Source organism: Macaca mulatta, chromosome 19 (genome assembly GCF_049350105.2).
Source record: "Macaca mulatta isolate MMU2019108-1 chromosome 19, T2T-MMU8v2.0, whole genome shotgun sequence".
Classification (NCBI taxonomy): domain Eukaryota; kingdom Metazoa; phylum Chordata; class Mammalia; order Primates; family Cercopithecidae; genus Macaca; species Macaca mulatta.
The window spans coordinates 5,319,478-5,340,153 of NC_133424.1; the positions used below are offsets into that span (position 1 = coordinate 5,319,478).

The 20,676-nt window shown below is 54.9% G+C and overlaps 1 protein-coding gene and 1 long non-coding RNA gene across 11 annotated transcripts in view; one reads left to right on the forward strand and one right to left on the reverse strand.

The window, feature by feature from the left end:
- Window positions 1-20,676, forward strand: part of HDGFL2 (HDGF like 2) — a 36,362-nt gene that overhangs the window by 12,293 nt on the left and 3,393 nt on the right. For 4 of the 10 annotated variants that reach the window (XR_013409577.1, XM_015122527.3, XM_028838605.2 and 1 more), the window contains exons 4-12: window positions 8,041-8,241; window positions 11,243-11,359; window positions 11,441-11,512; window positions 15,498-15,657; window positions 15,775-15,850; window positions 15,958-16,267; window positions 18,357-18,460; window positions 20,000-20,073; window positions 20,331-20,401. Coding sequence is in view for 9 of the 10 variants with exons in the window: in XM_015122527.3 (XP_014978013.1) it covers window positions 8,041-8,241; window positions 11,243-11,359; window positions 11,441-11,512; window positions 15,498-15,657; window positions 15,775-15,850; window positions 15,958-16,267; window positions 18,357-18,460; window positions 20,000-20,073; window positions 20,331-20,401 (1,185 nt within the window). In the remaining variant the exon portion in view is untranslated. Of the gene's footprint in view, window positions 1-8,040; window positions 8,242-11,242; window positions 11,360-11,440; window positions 11,513-15,497; window positions 15,658-15,774; window positions 15,851-15,957; window positions 16,268-18,356; window positions 18,461-19,999; window positions 20,108-20,220; window positions 20,452-20,676 lie in introns of all 10 variants that reach the window. The other 6 variants (XM_077979414.1, XM_077979416.1, XM_077979417.1 and 3 more) reach the window with 3 other exon arrangements.
- LOC144337023 (uncharacterized) lies at window positions 6,041-7,024 on the reverse strand. The gene is made up of 2 exons (XR_013409616.1): window positions 6,472-7,024; window positions 6,041-6,175 (listed from the first exon to the last, which is right to left on the reverse strand). It is a non-coding gene; the product is annotated as an uncharacterized LOC144337023 (long non-coding RNA).

Below are 20,676 nucleotides of genomic sequence, written 5' to 3' on the forward strand. Positions count from 1 at the left end.
ATCCTCCTTCCTCAGCCTCCCAAAGTGCTGGGATTACAGGCATGAGCCACCGTGCCCGGCCCTCAGTTTCCTCATCTAAAACAGAGGATTTGGTAGTGCCGGCCTCTCAGCGGGCTCCTGGGGAGAGTCCAGTGAGAAACTACACATCGACACTCAGGAAGCGCTCGGTGGATGGCAGAGGGGATATTTGGGAACAGGGAGGCAAAGCTGGATTTGACCTTCCCTTTTCCAATTTAGTCACACCCCCCACCCTGATCCTCTAAGACAGCTGGAGAAATGAGCTGTTTCCCTCACTCTCAGCTGGGGGGACTGGAAGTTGGCTGGCTGTGGCCATTTTTTTTTGTTGTTGTTTGTTTTGTTTTGTTTGAGATGGAGTCTCACTCTGTCACCCAGGCTGGAGTGCAACGGCACGATCTCGGCTCACTGCAAGCTCCTTGTCCCGGGTTCACACCATTCTCCTGCCTCAGCCTCCCGAGTAGCTGGGACTACAGGCAGGCGCCCGCCACCACGCCCGGCTAATTTTTTTGTATTTTTTTAGTAGAGATGGGGTTTCACCGTGTTAGCCAGGATGGTCTCAATCTCCCGACCTCATGATCTGCCCGCCTCGGCCTCCCAAAGTGCTGGGATTACAGGCGTGAGCCACCGCACCTGGCCTGGCTTTGGCCTTTTATTGCTGGGTTCTTCTCTGTACCTACAGCATTCATGTCCTCCAAACCTCTTGGTGTGGGTTAGATTTCCTAAAACCTTTGCTGTTTGACCCCAGGACACCCAGGGGTCCCGTCTTTATCCACATGCACAGTGTAGGGGAAGTCACTTCCCTCCCAGAGACTCAGTTTCCCCACTTGTGGGACATGCGCAGTCTTCCCAGTTGCCTGACGGGGCTGCAGAGGCACAGAGTAGGTCACAGGTGGTCAAGAGGAAGGAGGGTTTTTTGGTCTGTTTGTTTGTTTTGTTTGAGGTGGAGTCTTGCTCTGTCGTCCAGGCTGGAGTGAAGTGGCACCATTTCAGTTCACTGTAACCTCTGCCTCCCAAGTTCAAGCAATTCTCCTGCCTCAGCCTCCCGAGTAGCTGGTACTACAGGTGCCGACCACCATGCCTGGTTAATTTTTGTATTTTTAGTACAGACATGGTCCTGACCTCAGGTGATCCACCCGCCTCAGCCTCTCAAAGGGCTGGAATTACAGGCGTGGCTCACCGCCCCCCACCCCCAGCCTTGTTATTTTTTTCTTTTTCTTTTTTTTTTTTTTTTTGAGATGGAGTCTTGCTCTGTCGCCCAAGGCTGGAGTGCAGTGGCATCATCTCGGCTCACCGCAGCCTCCACCTCCCAGGTTCACGTGATTCTCCTGTCTCAGCCTCATGAGTAGCTGGGACTACAGGTGCGTGCCACTGAGCCCAGCTAATTTTTATATTTTTAGTAGAGATGGGGTTTCAACCTATTGTCCAGGCTGGTCTCGAATTCCTGACCTTATGATCCGCCCGTATCAGCCTCCCCAAGTGCTGGGATTATAGGCATGAGCCACCGTGCCCGGCCATTATTTTTTTCATAGGGACAGGCAACACTTTGTTGCCCAGGCTGGTCTGGAACTTCTGGGCTCAAGTGATCCTCCTGCCTCAGCCTTCCGGCGTGCTGGGATTACAGGACTAAACCATGGCACGGGACTAAAGGAAGGATTTTTATTTTTTATTTTTATTTTATTTTATTTTTTTTGAGACGGAGTGTGGCTCTGTCACTCAGGCTGGAGTGCAGTGGCGCAATCTCGGCTCACTGCAAGCTCCACCTCCCGGGTTCACGCCATTCTCCTGCCTCAGCCTCCAGAGTAGCTGGGACTACAGGCGCCCGCCACCTCGCCTGGCTACTTTTTTGCATTTTTTTTTAGTAGAGACGGGGTTTCACCGTGTTAGCCAGGATGGTCTCGATCTCCTGACCTCATGATCCGCCCGTCTCGGCCTCCCAAAGTGCTGGGATTACAGGCTTGAGCCACCGCGCCTGGCCAAGGAAGGATTTTTAATGAGGAGTGGCTGTGACCCAGGCTTCGAGGCCAAGACTAGCTCATGCTTTCATCTCAGGTCTGTAGTTACTCGCTGTGATATCCTGAGCTGTTACTTGACCTCTCTCTGCCTTTTTTCCTCATCTGCAGAATCAGGCTCGTCATGCCCACCGGTTAGATGGGGGCATTGATAAGTCCTGTAACTGATGGTGGCTCCTAGGTTCGTGGCACTCACCAGCTCCTCCTGTGGAAGATCCTGGGGCATCAGGGCTGGGTCAGGGGCGGGGCTGGGTGGAGGGAGCAACCTGGAAGGAGCCTGGGGCTCCTCATCTCTGAGCTGCTACTCCCCACCCCCAGCCCTTGTCTCCTTACCAGGGATGCTCCAAAGAGAAACCCCAGGTGTGCGAGCCCTCCCCCGAAGGCTCTGTGGAGAGGCGTGATCGAGATTGGCCATGAGAGCGTTATTGAGAGCGTTATTACTCTCAGCCTTCTCCGTTTGGGGCCTGACCTACTTAGTATTACCCTTTTTAATCTTGTCAAAAATTACACAGACAGGGCCCTGTTGCTTGGGCCATGAAGACGAAAGGGGGACAAAACGTGCTCGGGGCTGAGCAGCGAGGGCGTTGCCAAACCCGGTTCTCATTTTCCTTGTGTGCTGATTGGGGACGGCTAGCCTGCGTCTGTGCACACGGAGGCTGGTGTGCGCCTGCTGTGGGCTCCCAGCCTCTCCTCAGGGCGCGGAGGAACAGGCTAAGCCTGGAGGGAGCCGGGAAAGTGAGGAAGGGCCAAGGTTCCCTCCTGTGGTTCCCTCCTCCTGGCCACCTCTCCTGACCAGCACTGACGCTTACATTCCTCAACCCCCACTTCCATTCTGTCCAGGCATTGCTACTCAGATGCTGGCCTCACCTGCAGCATCCACCCAGCCCTGCACCGTGTCCTCCCTGCTCCCTCTGGCCCAGTCGCAACACCCAGTCACAAACGTGGTCCTCACTCTGCCTGTCCTTCCTGGCCTCATCACCCGCGAACCCCGTGACGTGCCTCTAACCCGTTCTCAAACCCTTATCTCGTCCACCTTGCTGTCTCCTGGACATCATGCATGCCCCACTCCAGCCTGTCACATGCCATCTTGGTCATCACACCAGGAGAATGGGGCGTTTGTGTTTCATTTTTTTTTTTTTTTTTTTGAGACAGTCTTGCTCTGTTGCCCAAGCTGGAGTGCAGTGGCACTATCTCGGCTCACTGCAACTTCTGCCTCTTGGGTTCAAGCGATTTTCCTGCCTCAGCCTCCTAAGTAGCGGGGACTACAGGCACATACCACCATGCCTGGCTAATTTTTTGTATTTTTACTAGAGATGGAGTTTTACCATGTTAGCCAGGATGGTCTTGATCTCCTGACCTCACGATCTGCCTGCCTTGTCCTCGCAAAGTGTTGGGATTACAGGTGTGAGCCACTGTGCCTGGCTTTTTTTTTTTTGAGACAGAGTCTCTGTCACCCAGGCTGGAGTGCAGTGGTGTGATTTCAGTTCTCTGAGAGGCAGAACCTCTGCCTCCCAGGTTCAAGTGATTCTCATGCCTCAGCCTCCCGAGTAGCTGGGACTATAGGCGCCTGCCACCAGACCCAGCTAATTTTTGTATTTTTAGTAGAGACAGGGTTTCTCCATGTTGGCCAGGCTGGTCTCAAAATCCTGACCTCAGGTGATCCACCTGCCTCGGTCTCCCAAAGTCCTGGGAGTGCAGGTATGAGCCACCACACCCGACCTGTTTTATGATTTTTTTTTTCATCGAGATAACTTCACCATTTTAATATCATTTAATAGTATACCTTGCAGTAGCTTTTAGTACCTTCTCAGTGTACCATTTCTGCTAATTCCAGGATATTTTCTTTTTTTCTTTTTTCTTTTTTTTTTTGAGATGGAGTCTTTGCTTCGTTGCTCAGGCTGAAGTACAGTGGTATGATCTCGGCTCACTGCAAGCCCTGCCTCCCAGGTTCACGCCATTCTCCTGCCTCAGCCTCCCCAGTAGCTGGGACTACAGGTGCCCACCATCACGGCCGACTAATTTTTCGTATTTTTAGTAGAGACGGGGTTTCACCATGTTAGCCAGGATGGTCTTGATCTCCTGACCTCCTCATCCGCCCGTCTCGGCCTCCCAAAGTGCTGGGATTACAGGCGTGAGCCACTGCGCCCGGCCCAGGATATTTTCAGCGCTCCACAAAGGAATCCTCTACCTGCTAGGTATCCCCACAATTCTCTTCCCCGCGCCAAGCCTCAGGCAACCATGGATCCACCTTCTGTCTCCGGATGGGCCTATCCTGGACATTTCATAGAAATGGAATCACACACCGTGTGGCCTTTCATCTCTCACTTCTGTCACCTGAGCATGACGTCCTCAAAGTTCATCCATGCTGTGGCCTGGGTCAGAGCCTGGTTTCTTTCCATGGCCAAGTCATATTCTATTGTTATACCACATTTGTTTATCAGTTAATGGACATTTGGGTTGTTTTCAGAGAATGTATCTTTTAAAAATCTCAATTTTGGCTGGGCGCGGTGGCTCACACCTGTAATCCCAGCACTTTGGGAGGCCGAGGCGGGTGGATCACGAAGTCAGGAGATCAAGACCAACCTGGCTAACATGGTGAAACCCTGTCTCTACTAAAAATACAAAAAAAAAAATTAGCCAGGCGTGGTGGCGGGCGCCTGTAGTCCCAGCTACTCGTGAGGCTGAGGCAGGAGAATGGTGTGAACCCAGGAGGCAGAACTTGCAGTGAGTCGAGATCGTGCCACTGCACTCCAGCCTGGGCGACAGAGCGAGACTTTGTCTCAAAAAAAAAAAAAAAAAAAAATCTCGCGGGGTGCGGTAGCTCACACCTGTAATCCCAGAGCTTTGGGAGGTCAAGATGGGAGGATTGCTTAAGCCCAGGAGTTTGAGATCAGCCTGGGCAACATGGTGAAACCCCATCTCTACAAAAAAAGAAAAAAAAAGACAAAAAAATTAGCTGGGTGTGGTGGTGCAAACCTATAGTTTCAGCTACTCAGGAGGCTGGGGCAGGAGGATCGCCTGAGCCCAGGAAGTTGAGGCTGCAGTGAACCGTGATCGCGCCACTGCACTCCAGCTTGGGTGACAGTGTAAGACTCTGTCTCAAAAACAAAACTTCAGTCTCTCTCTCTCTTCTCAAAAAAAGCAGTTATTGAGAAAAGAAGTGACCTGAAATCCTGAAATCACTCGGTCAGGTGTTCCATGCTGGCGAGGCTGGCCTGCGTGCTGCTTGGTGCCTTTGCTGGGAGCTGTGACAGCACAGCTTGAGTTTGTTGTAACCGCATGGACTTGTCTGTCTCCCCAGTAGACCATGAGCTCCCCAACAGCAGGGACTACGTTTTAGCTGTCTTAGCAGGTGTCCCATGACGTTTGTTGGAGGATCTAGCAGGTGTCCCATGATGGTCCCTGAATGAATGAGTAATGAGGCTGAGGCAGGAGAATTGCTTGAACCCGGGAGGTGGAGGTTGCGGTGGGCCAAGATCGCGCCATTGCACTCCAGCCTGGGCAACAAGAGTGAAATTCCATCTCAAAAAGAAAAAGAAAAAAAAAATCGCCATCTCTGCCGAGTACGGTGGCTCACATCTGTAATCCCAGCACTTTGGGAGGCCAAGGCGGGCGGATCACAAGGTCAAGAGATCGAGATAATCCTGGTAAACATGGTGAAACCCCGTCTGTACTAAAAATACAAAAAATACACCTGGTGCTCATACATTTTCCTCCCGCAAACATGAGCCACCCACGGCCTAAGTCTTCATCTTCCTCTTCACCACCTCCACCACCTTCTCTGTGCCCCATATGGGTTTATGTCTGCTGCTTCCGGTTCCCAGGGGGACCTTTACTGGTGCCATTCCTGTTCTCTGGAACGCGGCTAGCTCCTACCCCTTCCCATGCTTCTGACAACTCCTCTGTGAAAATGTGACATCCTCCAAGGGGCCTCCCTGACCACCCAATGCTAAATGCTCTCCTCTCTTTTCTCTCTCTCTCTCTCTCTTTTTTTTTTTTTTTTTTTTTGAGAGGGAGTCTTACTCTGTCATCCAGGCAGGAGTGTAGTGGTGTGATCTCGGCTCACTCCAACCTCCGCTTCCTGGGTTCAAGCAATTCTCTGCCTCAACCTCCCGAGTAGCTGGGATTACAGGCGCCCGCCACCACACCTGGCTAACGTTTTTTGTATTTTTAGTAGAGACAGGGTTTCAGCATCTTGGCCAGGCAGGTCTTAAACTCCTGACCTCATGATCCACCCACCTCAGCCTCCCAAAGTGCTAGGATTATAGGCGTGAACCACCGCGCCCGGGTTCTCTCTCTTTTAGAAACAGGGTCTTGCTCTGTCATTCAATCTGGAGTGCAGTGGTGTGATCACAGCTCACTGCAACCTCTGCCTCCTGGGCTCAAGCGATCCTCCCATCTCAACCACCTAAGCAGCTGGGACCTCAGGCCCCCGCCACCACACCTCGCTAATATGTGCATCTTTTGTAGAGAGGGGGTTTCACCATGTTACCCAGGGTGGTCTTGAACTCCTGGGCTCAAATGATCCTTCTGCCTTGGCTCCCATAGTGCTGGGATTACAGCCGTGAGCCACCAGCCCTCCTCCTCCTCTCTGAATCCTCACAACCATACGCCCATGTTTTCTTCCTGCCTGTCACCACGATTTGGAATTGTCTGTGTTTAAATGGCAATGTTCAGGGTCTCCCGCTAGAAAATCAGCTCCCAGGGGCAGGGGAGCATGCCACGGTCACTTCTATATTCTTGATGCCCCCGGCCCAGTGCCCGACACTCATGACTGCTCAGCAGACTTTGGCTGAGTGTGTGACCCGGTCATGTGCCTGGCACACAGGAAGCATGAGATAGGTGTTTGTGATTTCTGAGGCTGTCACTGCCTGAGCAGGCATTTTGAGCGTAGGAGAAATAGCAGTGCCTGGACGGTAGAAGCCCAGAGGTCTTGTCCTAGTTTGGCTTCCTCCTCATGATAATTGAATGACTTAAAAAAAAAAAAAAAAAAGCAACCATTTCTTTTCTTTATTTTTTTGAGACAGAGTCTCGCTCTGTCGTCCAGGCTGGAGTGCAGTGGTGTGATGTCGGCTCACTGCAGGCTCCGCCTCCCAGGTTCACGCCGTTCTCCTGCCTCAGCCTCCCGAGTAGCTGGGACTACAGGCGCCCGCCACCACGCCTGGCTAATTTTTTGTATTTTGTAATAGAGACGGAGTTTCACCGTGTTAGCCAGGATGGTCTCGATCTCCTGACCTCGTGATCGGCTCGCCTCGGCCTCCCAAAGTGCTGAGATTACAGGTGTGAGCCACCGCGCCCGGCCCATTTCTTTTCTTTCTTTATTTTTCTGAGACAGAGTCTCACTGTTGCCCAGGCTGGAGCGCAATGGTGCGATCTCGGCTCACTGCAACCTCCGCCTCGCCGGTTCGAGTGATTCTCCTGCCTCAGCCTCCTGATAGCTGGGATTATAGGCACCTGCCACCACACCGAGCTAATTTTTGTATTTTTAGTAGAGATGGGGTTTTGCCACATTGGCCAGGCTGGTCTTGAACACCTGACCTCAGGTGATCTGCCTGCTGCAGCCTCCCAAAGTGCTGGGATTACAGGCGTGAGCCTCCGCGCCTGGCCAAGGCAACCATTTCTGAACCTCTTGACATGGTTTGGTCACTGCCCTAGGTGTTCTACCTCCCACTTCCATGCTTTCCTGGTCATAGGCCTCTGAGGTCAAAACTGAGCCATCCCCATTGCCCAGATGTGGTCACTGAGGCACAGAGAGGTTGAAGTTACTTGCCCCAGGTTTAACCCTGAAGCCCATGGCCCAACCCCAGTGCCCACCATACACGAATCCACTTCACTCTCCTGCCTTCGTTCTCCGGCCCTTCTGGGCCTCAGTTTCCCCGTTTGTAAAGCCAGAAGACAACACCCCTGACATTCAGGATCCCGTGTGCGGTTGCTGTCCTCTGGGTCACAGTCTTGATGGGGAAATCCGCCCAAGACTGGCGGTGACGCGCAGTCTCTGCCCCGACTCCCACAGCCGGTGAGCTCTTCCGACAGCGAGGCCCCCGAGGCCAACCCCGCCGGTGGCAGTGAGGCTGACGAGGACGACGAGGACCGGGGAGTCATGGCCGTCACAGCGGTGACTGCCACAGCTGCCAGCGACAGGATGGAGAGCGACTCGGACTCAGACAAGAGTAGCGACAACAGTGGCCTGAAGAGGAAGACGCCTGCGCTAAAGGTAGGAGAGGACCAAGGCGGGCTGGCCCTTCATCTCCTCGCCCTGATGTTTCTCCTGGCAGCTTGCTGTCCCTCCCCTGCCTTTTTTTTTTTTTTTTTTTTTTTTTGAGACAAGGTCTTACTCTGTCACCCAGGCTGGAGTGCAGTGGCGTGATCTCGGCTCACTGCAACCTCCGCCTCCCAGGTTCAAGCAATTCTTCTGCCTCAGCCTCCCTAGTCGCTGGGATTACAGGCACCCGCCACTGCGCCGGGCTAAGTTTTGTATTTTTAGTAAAGATGGGGTTTCACCAGGTTGCCCAAGTTGGTCTTGAACTCCTGACCTCAGGTGATCTGCCCACGTTATTCTCTCAAAGTGCTGGGATTACAGTCTTGAGCTGCTGCACTTGGCCGCCTTTTTATTTTTTTGAGACACAGTTGCCTCTGTCACCCAGGCGGGATTGCAGTGGCGCACAATCTTGGCTCTCACGGCAACCTCCGCCACCTGGGTTCCAGCGATTACCCTGCGTGAGCCTCCCCAGTAGCTGGGAATATGGGCACCCACCATCATACCACACCCGGCTAAATTTTTTTTTTTTTTTTTTTTTTTTTTTGAGACAGAGTCTCGTTCTCTTCCCAGGCTGGAGTGTAGTGGCATGATCTCAGCTCACTACAACCTCCACCTCCTGGGTTCAAGAGATTCCCCTGCCTCAGCCTCCCAAGTAGCTGAGATTACAGGCGTCCACCAGCACGCCTGGCTAATTTTTGTATTTTAATAGAGACAGAGTTTCACCATGTTGGCGAGGCTGGTCTTGATCTCCTGACCTCATGATCCACCCACTTCGGCCTTCCTGTGCTGGGATTACAGGCATGAGCCATGGTGCCTGGCCTGGCCCCTTTCTTTAATATAACTGTTTTTCAGTATGCGTTAAACAAAAATTGAGTTATAGTCCATACACCATGAGATTCATCCTTCCTGAGTATACACCTCAGTGGTTTTTAGTGTGTTCACGGAATTGTGCAGCCATTACTATTATTCCAGGAGATTTCCATCACCCCAGAAAGAAAACTGGTCTTCCATCAGCTGTCACTCCACAGCCCCTCCTCTGGCCCCAGGCACCCATGCATCCCCTTCCTGCCTCTGTGGAGGGGCCTGTCCTAGACATTTCATAGAAATGGGATGACACACTGCATGGCCTTTGTGTCTGCCTTCCTTCGCCAAGTTTGACGTCCTCAGGGTGCATCCGTGCTGCGGCCTGGGTCAGCTCCATTCATTTTATTTATTTATATATTTTGAGACGGAGTCTAGTTCTGTCGCCCAGGCTGGAGTGCAGTGGCATGATCTCTGCTCACTGCATCCTCCACCTCGCGGGTTCAAGCAGTTCTTTTGCCTCAGCCTCCCGAATAGCTGGGATTACAGGGGCCCGCTACCACGCCCGGCTAATTTTGTATTTTTAGTAGAGATGGGGTTTCTCCATGTTGGCCAGGCTGGTCTCGAACTCCTGACCTCCAAATCAGCCCGCCTCGGCCTCCCAGAGTGCTGGAGTTATAGGCGTGAACCACCACGCCTGGCCGCCTCCCTTCCTTTTCCTGGCTGGGTCAGATTCCAGTGTGTGGAGGGAACACGGTGTGTTGATCCACCTGTCACTGGCCATTTGGGTGGTTTCCACTTTTGGGCCGTTCCAGATCAGGCTGCCGTGAACGTTTCTTGACAGGGTTTTGTGCAGGTGTGTGTTTTCCATTCTCCTGGGTATAGTCTCTGTCCTGCCTTTTGACCACTTCTTATTTGGGTGTAGAAAGATTCTAGCAGCAAATTATTTTGATAGAGTAACGTGTATTTTGTATTATTTTTTGATTCTAAAGTGATAAGCCATATTTATAGTAGATAACTTGGAAAATGCAAAAAACATAGAGAAGCTTGAAAAAAATACCTGTAGTATATGAGGGGTTTCTGAGCCAAGCAAGGATTATTTCTTTTTTTTCTTTCTTTTTTAGGGGGGGCGGGGGGCGGGGATGGAGTTTCACTCTTGTTGCCCAGGCTGGAGTGCAATGGTGCGATCTCGGCTCACCGCAACCTCCACCTCCCAGGTTCAAGCAATTCTCCTGCCTCGGCCTCCTGAGTAGCTGGGATTACAGGCATGCGCCACCACACCTGGCTAATTTTGTATTTTCTTTTTCTTTTTTTTTTTTTTTGAGACGGAGTCTCGCTCTGTCGCCCAGGCTGGAGTGCAGTGGCGCGATCCCGGCTCACTGCAAGCTCTGCCTCCTGGGTTCACGCCATTCTCCTGCCTCAGCCTCCTGAGTAGCTGGGACTACAGGCACCCACCACCATGCCCAGCTAATTTTTTGTATTTTTAGTAGAGACGGGGTTTTACTGTGTGAGCCGGGATGGTCTCGATCTCCTGACTTCGTGATCTGCCCGCCTCGGCCTCCCAAAGTGCTGGGATTACAGGCGTGAGCCACCGCGCCCGGCCCTAATTTTGTATTTTCAGTAGAGATGGGGTTTCTCCATGTTGGTCAGGCTGTTCTCAAACTCCCGACCTCAGGTGATCTGCCCGCCTCGGCCTCCCAAATTGCTAGAATTACAGGCATGAGGCACCGCGCCCAGCCAAAATTAGCCATTTTTAAGTGCACTGTTTGGCAGTGTTAAGCACATTCACGTGGTTGTGCAATCATCACCACCATCATCTCCAGAACTTTCTCGTCTTCCCAAGCTGAAATGCTGTCCCATGAAACACTCACTCCCACCCCGCTCCACAGCCCTGGTGTCCCCACCCTACTTTCTGTCTCTGTGAATCTGATGGCCCTAGGGACCTCCTATAAGGTCTTTTTGTGACTGGCTCCTTTCACCAGGCATAATGTCCTTGAGGTTCAGGATCCCTGGCTTTGATAGGTTCTCACAGGGTTGCTGGCCCTCCATAGAGATCCAGAGCTCAGCTCTCGCGGGCGGTGGGCAGTCAGCGGGAGGCTTCCTGCCAGGAGCCCGGCCTGCCCGTCGCTGAGCATTCAGGCGGTTCCCTTTCCAGATGTCGGTCTCGAAACGAGCCCGAAAGGCCTCCAGCGACCTGGATCAGGCCAGCGTGTCCCCATCCGAAGAGGAGAACTCGGAAAGCTCATCTGAGTCGGAGAAGACCAGCGACCAGGTGGGCTGGTGGCTCCTTGGGAGGACAGGGAAGCGCGGTGGCTGCCAGTGGGCCCCAGTTCAACTCACTTCTGTCCCCCAGGACTTCACACCTGAGAAGAAAGCAGTGGTCCGGGCGCCGCGGAGGGGCCCCCTGGGGGGACGGAAAAAAAAGGTAGCGTGCATTTGATTTTGTTTCCCATGCCCACTCCTGGGGCACCTCTGCGGTCTCTGGCACTGTCCCCAGGACAGGAGTGGGCCATTTCTGGAGGGGGTGGGACCCAGGCCGCAGGGAACCCCAGGGGACCGCGTCTGCCCTGAGCATGGCACCTCGCTATGGCCACGCTGCCTCCAGGAGCCCACTGTCCGGTTTGGAAAGGGGCATTCTGGGATGCTGGCATCAGAAGGGAGGGAAGCAGTCCTGAGGCACCTGTGTGAGAGTGAGACAGCGAGAGAACGAGAGAGTGAGAGGGAGAGAGAAGAGGGGAGACAGAGCGAGAGGGAGAGAAGAGAGAGAGGTGTGTGCCGGTGCATGTGTGAGCGTATTGTGTGTCTCTGTGCACGCGTGTCCATGTGCGTGTGTGTGTGTGTACTTGTGTGCATGCATGTTTGTGACCATGTACGTGTGTGTGCAGTGTGTGTGGAGACTGTGCATGTGTGATGTGTGTGTTGTGTGTGCACCTGTCGTGCCTTTTCTGGTGCCTGTGTCCCTGTGCCTGTGTGTGTGTGTGCTGTGCCTCTCCTCTGTGTGTTGTGCCTGTGTTCCAATGTGAGTATATGTGATGCCTGTGTGTGTGCGTGTGTCCCTGTGTGCATAGTGTGTTCGTGTGTCTGTATGTGTCCATGTGTATGTCCTTGTGTGTGTCTGTGTTGCATTATGTTTTGCTGTATGTGTATGGTGTGTGTTTGTATCTGTGTGTTGTGTCTGGTGTGTCCGTGTGTGTGGTGTGTGTGTGGTACATGTGGTGTATGTTTTTTTTTGTGTGTTGTCTGTGTGGTGTATCTGGTGTATATGTCTGTGTTGTGTGTGTATGATGTGGTGTGTTGTCTGTGTGGTGTGTGTGTGGTCTGTGTGTTGTGTGTTAGGTGTGTGTGTGTCTGCTGTGTCTGGTGTGTTATGTGTTATCTGTGTGGTGTGTGTGGGGTATGTGTGTCTTTGTGGTGTGTGTGATGTGTGTGTGTTGTTATCCGTGTGTGTGGTGTGTGGTATGTGTTGTCTGTGTTGTCTGTGGTCTATGTGTGGTGTATGTGTATGGTATGTGTGTGTGCTGTGTGTGTGGTGTGTGTATAGTATGTGTGTTATGCGTGTGTGGTCTGTGTGTGTGGTGTCTGTGTTGTGTGTGGTGTGTGTATGGTATGTGTGTTATTTGTGTGTGGCGTATGTGTCTGTGTGGTGTATGTTGTGTGTTATCTCTGTGTGTGTGGTGTGTATGTTGTCTGTGTTGTGTGTGGTGTGCGTGGTGTGTCGTGTGTGGTGTCTGTGGTGTGTGTGTTGTCTGTGTGGTATGTGTATCTGTGGGTGTGTGATGTGTGTCTGTGGGTGTGTGGTGTCTGGTGTGTGTGGTGTGTGGGTGTGTGTCTGTGGGTGTGTGGTGTGTGTGTGATGTGTGTGTTGTCTGTGTGGTGTGTGTGATCTGTGTGGTGTGTGTTATCTGTGTGTGATCTGTGTGGTGTGTGTGTTGTCTGTGTGGTGTGTGTGTGTTGTCTGTGAGTGTGTGGTGTGTGTGGTATGTGTGTGGTGTGTTGTCTGTGGGGTGTGTGTTGTGTGTGGTTTATGTGTGTGTCTGTGGGTGTGTGTTGTGTGTGGTTTGTGTGTGTGTCTGTGGGTGTGTGGTGTGTCTGGTGTGTGGTGTATCTGTGTGGTGTGTGTGGTATGTTGTCTGTGTGTGGTGTATGTGTTATCTGTGTGGTGTGTATCTGTGTGGTGTGTGTGGTGTCTGTGTAGTGTGTCTGTTTGTGGTGTGTGTGTTATCTGTGTGGTGTGTATGTTATCTGTGTGGTGTTTTGTGTGGTGGTGTGGTGTCTGTGTGTGTGGTGTGTTATCTGTGTGGTGTGTGTGGTGTCTGTGTGTGGTGTGTGTTATCTGTGTGGTGTGTATCTGTGTGGTGTGTGGTGTCTGTGTGTGGTGTGTGTGTTATCTGTGTGGTGTGTATCTGTGTGGTGTGTGGTGTCTGTGTGTGGTGTGTGTGTTATCTGTGTGGTGTGTGTTATCTGTGTGGTGTGTGTGGTGTCTTTGTGTGGTGTGTGTGTTATCTGTGTGGTGTGTATCTGTGTGGTGTGTGGTGTCTGTGGTGTGTGTATCTGTGTGGTGTGTATCTGTGTGGTGTGTGGTGTCTGTGTGTGGTGTGTGTGTTATCTGTGTGGTGTGTGTTATCTGTGTGGTGTGTGTGGTGTCTTTGTGTGGTGTGTGTGTTATCTGTGTGGTATCTGGTGTGTGTGGTGTCTGTGTGTGGTGTGTTGTGTGTTATCTGTGTGGTGTGTGTGGTGTCTGTGTGGTGTTGTGGTGTCTGTGTGGTGTTGTGGTGTCTGTGTGTGTGGTGTGTGTGTTATCTGTGTGGTGTGTGTGGTATCTGGTGTGTGTGGTGTGTGTGGTGTGTGTGTTATCTGTGGTGTGTATGGTATCTGTGTAGTGTGGTGGTGTGTGTGTGGTTGTGTGGTGTCTGTGTGTGGTGTGTGTGTTATCTGTGGTGTGTGTGGTGTCTGTGTGGTGTGTGTTGTGTGGTGTGTATGGTGTCTGTGTGGTGTGTGTGGTATCTGTGGTGTCTGTGTGGTGTTGTGGTGTCTGTGGTTGTGTGGTGTCTGTGTGTGTGGTGTGTGTTATCTGTGGTGTGTGTGGTATCTGTGTAGTGTGGTGGTGTGTGGTGTCTGTGTGTGTGGTGTGTGTGGTGTCTGTGTGTGGTGTGTGTGTTATCTGTGGTGTGTGTTATCTGTGGTGTGTGTGGTATCTGTGTAGTGTGGTGGTGTGTGGTGTCTGTGTGTGTGGTTGTGTGGTGTCTGTGTGTGGTGTGTGTGGTATCTGTGGTGTGTGTGGTATCTGTGTGGTGTTGTGGTGTCTGTGGTTGTGTGGTGTCTGTGTGTGGTGTGTGTGGTATCTGTGGTGTGTGTGGTATCTGTGTGGTGTTGTGGTGTCTGTGGTTGTGTGGTGTCTGTGTGTGGTGTGTGTGGTATCTGTGGTGTGTGTGGTATCTGTGGTGTGTGTGGTATCTGTGTAGTGTGGTGGTGTGTGTGTGGTTGTGTGGTGTCTGTGTGTGGTGTGTGTGGTATGTGGTGTGTGTGGTATCTGTGTAGTGTGGTGTGTGTGTGGTTGTGTGGTGTCTGTGTGTGGTGTGTGTGGTATCTGTGGTGTGTGTGGTATCTGTAGTGTGGTGGTGTGTGTGTGGTTGTGTGGTGTCTGTGGTGTGTGTGTTATCTGTGGTGTGTGTGGTATCTGTGTAGTGTGGTGGTGTGTGTGTGGTTGTGTGGTGTCTGTGTGTGGTGTGTGTGTTATCTGTGGTGTGTGTGGTATCTGTGTAGTGTGGTGGTGTGTGTGTGGTTGTGTGGTGTCTGTGTGTGATGTGTGTGTTATCTGTGGTGTGTGTGGTATCTGTGTAGTGTGGTGGTGTGTGTGTGGTTGTGTGGTGTCTGTGTGTGGTGTGTGTGGTATCTGTGTAGTGTGGTTGTGTGGTGTCTGTGTGTGGTGTCTGTGTGTGGTGTGTGTGGTATCTGTGTAGTGTGGTGGTGTGTGTGTGGTGTGTGTGTTATCTGTGGTGTGTGTGGTATCTGTGTAGTGTGGTGGTGTGTGTGTGGTGGTGTGTCTGTGTGTGGCATGCGTGTTTGGCAGGGTACTCAGGGGTGGAGGCGGTAGAGCAGAGCAGCTTGTGTGGCGTGGCCTCCACGCAGGATTTTGCACAGAGAAGTTCCCCCTGGGAACCCGGGGTTCTGATCTACCCCGGTTCACTGAGGAAGATGAGGTGAAAGGCCAGCAGCTGCCCGCGTGCGCAGGGCCGCCTGGGATCCCGGTTTCCACTTGGGGCGGAGGTGGGTTTTGTGGGTCGGAGGGGTTCGGAGCCGGGGCCTGCAGAGCCTGGCGGCTGCCGGGGTGCAAGAGCCTCCTCTGGCCTGGGGCGCCCCGCTTCTCCCGGGGTTTCCTGATGCTCACGCCTGTCCCTGCTTCTCCCCAGAAGGCGCCGTCAGCCTCCGACTCCGACTCCAAGGCAGATTCGGACGGGGCCAAGCCTGAGACGGTGGCCGTGGCGCGGTCGGCGACCTCCTCCTCGTCTTCCTCCTCCTCCTCCGACTCCGACGTGTCTGTGAAGAAGCCTCCGAGGGGCAGGAAGCCAGGTAGGGTCCTGGTGCTCGCAGCCTCTTGGCTGGCCCGTGCCGGGGCGCTCCCGGGCAGTCCCCTGGTCACCTTGGAGCCCTGGAAGGGAAGGTCACCGCCGCCTCCTCTTCCTGTAGCCGAGAAGCCTCCCCCGAAGCCGCGAGGGCGGAAACCGAAGCCTGAACGACCTCCGTCCAGCTCCAGCAGTGACAGGTGGGTGCTGGGGCTGGGGTCCCCCTGGCGGCGCCTCCATCGGCTGAGGGGCAGGGCGGGCTCCCGAGGGAGGAACGGAGGTCCCCAACCGCGCCCTCCGCCTCCAGTGACAGCGACGAGGTGGACCGCATCAGTGAGTGGAAGCGGCGGGACGAGGCGCGGAGGCGCGAGCTGGAGGCCCGGCGGCGGCGCGAGCAGGAGGAGGAGCTGCGGCGCCTGCGGGAGCAGGAGAAGGAGGAGAAGGAGCGGAGGCGCGAGCGGGCCGAGCGCGGGGAGGCTGAGCGGGGCAGCGGCGGCAGCAGCGGGGACGAGCTCAGGGAGGACGATGAGCCCGTCAAGAAGCGAGGACGGAAGGGCCGGGGCCGGGGTCCCCCGTCCTCCTCTGACTCTGAGCCCGAGGCCGAGCTGGAGAGAGAGGTGAGCCGGGAGGGCGCCCGGAGTCCCTGCATTCACATGTTCATCGAGCATCTACTAGGTACGAGGCAGCGTCCCCGGTTCCGGGACACAGCAGGAAAGCAGTGTGTGGGCCCAGAAACCCCTGCCTTGAGGGGTTCACGGGAGTGAGGGTCCTGGGCATGGTGGCTCAGGCCTGTTATCTCAGCACTTTGGGCAGTTGAGGTGGGACGATTACTTCAGCCCAGTTCAAGACCAGCCTGGGCAAGATAACGAGACCCCGTCTATATAAAATCCTTTAAAAATTAGCTGGGCCGGGCGTGGCTCACGCCTGTAATCCCAGCAGTTTGGGAGGCCGAAACGGGCGGATCAGGAGGTCAGGAGATTGAGACCATCCTGGCTAACATGGTGAAACCCCGTCTCTACTAAAAAATACAAAAACCTAGCCGGGCGAGGTGGCGGGCACCTGTAGTCCCAGCTTTTCGGGAGGCTGAGGCAGGAGAATGGCATGAACCCGGGAGTGGAGCTTGCAGTGAGCTGAGATCCAGCCACTGCACTCCAGCCTGGGTGACAGAGCAAGACTCCATCTCAAAAAAAAAAAAAAAAAATAGCTGGGCATGGTAGTGTGCGCCTGTAGTCCCAGCTGCTCAGGAGGCTGAGGTGGGAGGATTGCTTGAGTCCAGGAGTTGGAGGCTACAGTGAGCTGTCATCAATCCACTGCACTCCAGCCTGGGCGACAGAGCAAGACCCTGTCTCAAAACGAGGGAGGAGCTGTACAGATGATGACATCAGGGTAGTGCATGCTGTCCGGAGTATTTGCTGCTAAGGAGAAGGGTAAACTGTGGTAGGGGGTTTCTCTTTTAAATAGGGTGGACCCCAAAGGTGTGAGTAGACTCCAAAGGCTTGCGTTTGAGTTTAAGGCTCCGAATGGGCCAGGCGCGGTGGCTCACGCCTGTAATCCTAGCACTTTGGGAGGCCAAGGCAGGCAGATCACGAGGTCAGGAGATCAACCAGCCTGGCTAACATGGTGAAACCCCATGTCTACTGAAAATACAAAAAAAATAGCCAGGCGTGGTGGCAGGCGCCTGTAGTCCCAGCTACTTGGGAGGCTAAGGCAGGAGAATGGCGTAAACCCGGGAGGCAGAGGTTGCAGTGAGTCAAGATTGTGCCACTGCACTCCAGCCTGGGTGACAGAGCGAGACTCTGTCTTAAAAAAAAAAAAAAAAGACTCCGATTGAAGGGAGGGGATCTATGAAGACTCCTGGGAGGGGACACATTCTAGGCAGGAGAAGCAGCTCACACAGAAGCCCAGAGGGCTGCTCCTGGTGTGCTGGAGGAACAGCAAGGCGGCCTCTGCGGCTGGAGCAGAGGGAGGAGGGGAGAGAGGGAAAAGGGGAGGGCGGGGAGGAGGGGAGGGGACAGGGCAGGCCGGACACGGCCTCGTGGGCTGCAGGGAGGATTTGGGCTTTGACCCTGAGGGAGGTGGGAGCCACGGAGGGCACTGGACAGGGGAGGGACAGGCCCTCACTCGGGTGCTCTCGGGTGCCCTCTGGCCGCCGCTGGGTGCAGCTTGCAGGTGAGCGTGGGAGCAGGTAGGAGGCCTCCTAGAGTGGTGACTGTTGGGCCTCTCCTGTATCACGTGTGGGGCTGCGGGCCCTATCACGCCCTCTACCCTCGTGGAGATTCAGGCAGTGTGGCCTGAATCCAGAGAGTCTGACCTAGACTGAGCCCTGGACCCCACGTGTCTCTCGGCCAGGCCTGCCTTCTTTGGGGAAAGCAGGAACAACGCCGTGTTCTCTCTGTCACTCCCTTTGTCACAGAAAGGGCACGGAACTCCTGGTGCAGGAGGCGCTCCAGCCACAGCCCAGGACTGCTGGGCAGGAAGAGTGCAGGGGGCTGCTCCTCTGCTGGGTGGGCCTGGGCTCCAAGAACTCCACGATCCACTCAGGACCGGACACTGGGTCCTCCCTCCCCTCCCATCCTGCCCCAGCACCTTCAAACAGTGTGGAGGGCAGCAGAAAGGGTCCAGCTGCGTCCCCTAGTAGTGGGATGGGCTAGGGGTCTGGGTAATCCCCTTTCCACTGCTCCAGCGCGCCCTTCCTGACTGCTGTAGGCCAAGAAATCAGCGAAGAAGCTGCAGTCCCCAAGCACAGAGCCCGCCAGGAAACCTGGCCAGAAGGAGAAGAGAGCACGGCCCGAGGAGAAACCACAAGCCAAGTGAGCCCTGCTCTGCCCCCTCCACACCCCGGGGACCCTGCCCACTGCATCACCCCGCAACCCTCACCCCTTCCAGGGGCAGCCCCAGCTCTGAGCTCAGCCTTGGAGCCAGACCCAGTAGAAGTTCCTGGTCCTTGGGTTGTATGGGCTGCGTAGGAATCGCCGCTGTGGGAGCGGGATCTTTTCCCAGCCCAGGGGCCTCCCCCGAGGTGATCCCGCCCCCAGAGACACTGGGCCACGTCCAGGGACATCTGTGGTTGTCATGACTGGGGGGTGCTTCGGGAATGGAGCGAGTGGAGGCCGGGGACACTGCTGAGCGCCCTGTAGGGCCCAGAACGACCCATCCCAGAGAACAGTCCATCCCCAGTGTCTACAGAGCAGAGGAGGAGGGAGAAACTGCACCCCGGCCTAGTGGCTTGCATCTTGGTTCCCCTATGGTGGGGAGACAGCCCATCTCCCAGCTCAGTTTCTTTTTTCTTTTTTTTGAGACGGAGTCTCGCTCTTTCTCATAGGCTAGAGTGCAGTGGCGCGACCTCGGCTCACTGCAACCTCTGCCTCCTGGGTTCAGGCGATTCTCCGGCCTCAGCCTCCCGAGTAACTGGGATTACAGGCACCTGCCACCATTCCCAGCTAATTTTTCTATTTTTAGTAGACACGAGGTTTCACCATGTTGGCCAGGCTGGTCTCAACTTCTTAACCTTGTGATCCGCCCTTCTCAGCCTTCCAAAGTGCTGGGATTGCAAGCATGAATCACCGCACCCAGCCCCAGCCCACTTTCTTTTCTTTTTGTCTTTGAGATGGAGTCTCGCTCTGCCAGGCTGGAGTGCAGTGGCGCGATCTCGGCTCACTGCAACCTCCACCTCCCGGGTTCAAGCGATTCTCCTGCCTCAGCCCCCCAAGTAGCTGGGACTACAGGCGCGTGCCGCCATGCCCGGTTAATTTTTTGTATTTGTAGTCGAGACGGGGTTTCACCGTGTTAGCCAGGATGGTCTCCAGATCCTGACCTCGTGATCCACCTACCTCGGCCTCCCAAAGTGCTGGGATTCCAGGCGTGAGCCACCGCGCCCGGTTCCCCAGCCCACTTTCTAAATGGCATCTGGCCTCGGGTGGGCAAACCTGCCCATGAGGACTTGGCATGAGGGTATGGCAGTGACAGGATGCAGAGTGGCACACAGCACCAAGCCTCAGCAATGGGCCTCCCCTCCTGCATGCGTGTCACCCTTGAGGGCCTTTTCCTAGCTCACTGACTCGGGTAGAAAAAGCCAGCCCTTGGCTACGTGAACGAGGAAAAGAATCCCGGGATTCCTTAAGAACCCAGGGAAAGGCTTGTATCTTTGGTCAGCTCGAGCCTGTGGCCGCCCTGGTCTGCCCTAGGCCTAGGCCATGGCAGGGCCTCCCCGTCTCCCATTTCCTGGCTTAGCTCTCAGGGCCTCCCAAGGTTTCCTTTGCAGCGGATTTGGGTCCACCCCCTCGGGCGCTAGCCCCTCAGTGGCAGAGCGCCGGTGGCGGGGCCTGACTAAGGGGAGCGCTTCTCCACAGGCCCGTGAAGGTGGAGCGGACCCGGAAGCGGTCCGAGGGCTTCTCGATGGACAGGAAGGTAGAGAAGAAGAAAGGTGAGGCCTGGCTGCCAAGCACTGCCCACACTGAGTTCGCTGAGGGGAACGGGGACAGCCATGGCGTGGCCGGCCTGTCTTGCCTATCCCTAGAGAGGGTGCTCAGCACATCGGGGGTGCCTGCATGGTTGGGGGCTGAGCCTGCAGACCTGGGGCCCCCATTTCAACTCCTCCAGAGGCTCTCAGTCTCCTGTCTCTGAGCAGCTGGCCCCCCGTGACCCTGCCTGGGCCCACGCGGTGCTCTCTCTCCCGCCCAGAGCCCTCCGTGGAGGAGAAGCTGCAGAAGCTGCACAGTGAGATCAAGTTCGCCCTCAAGGTCGACAGCCCGGTAAGACCCTCGGGGCCCCTGAGCCAAGCAGTTCCCACTGCCACCTCCCCGCGGGGCTCCCTTAGAAGTCTGGGGAAACTGAGACAGCCGGGGTCCTGCGGGTGGGTGGGCCGGGAGTCTGTTCCAGTTGGTAGTGAGCGTATGGGGTCTCCTGGCCCAGGGCCCTGGGGGAGCCGGTCCTGACATGCAGCACCCAGTGTTCCCGGCAGGTGGTTCGTGGAGGCCCCCAGGACCAACGCCCACGCACCTGGGACCCCAAGTATCTGCCTGTCCCT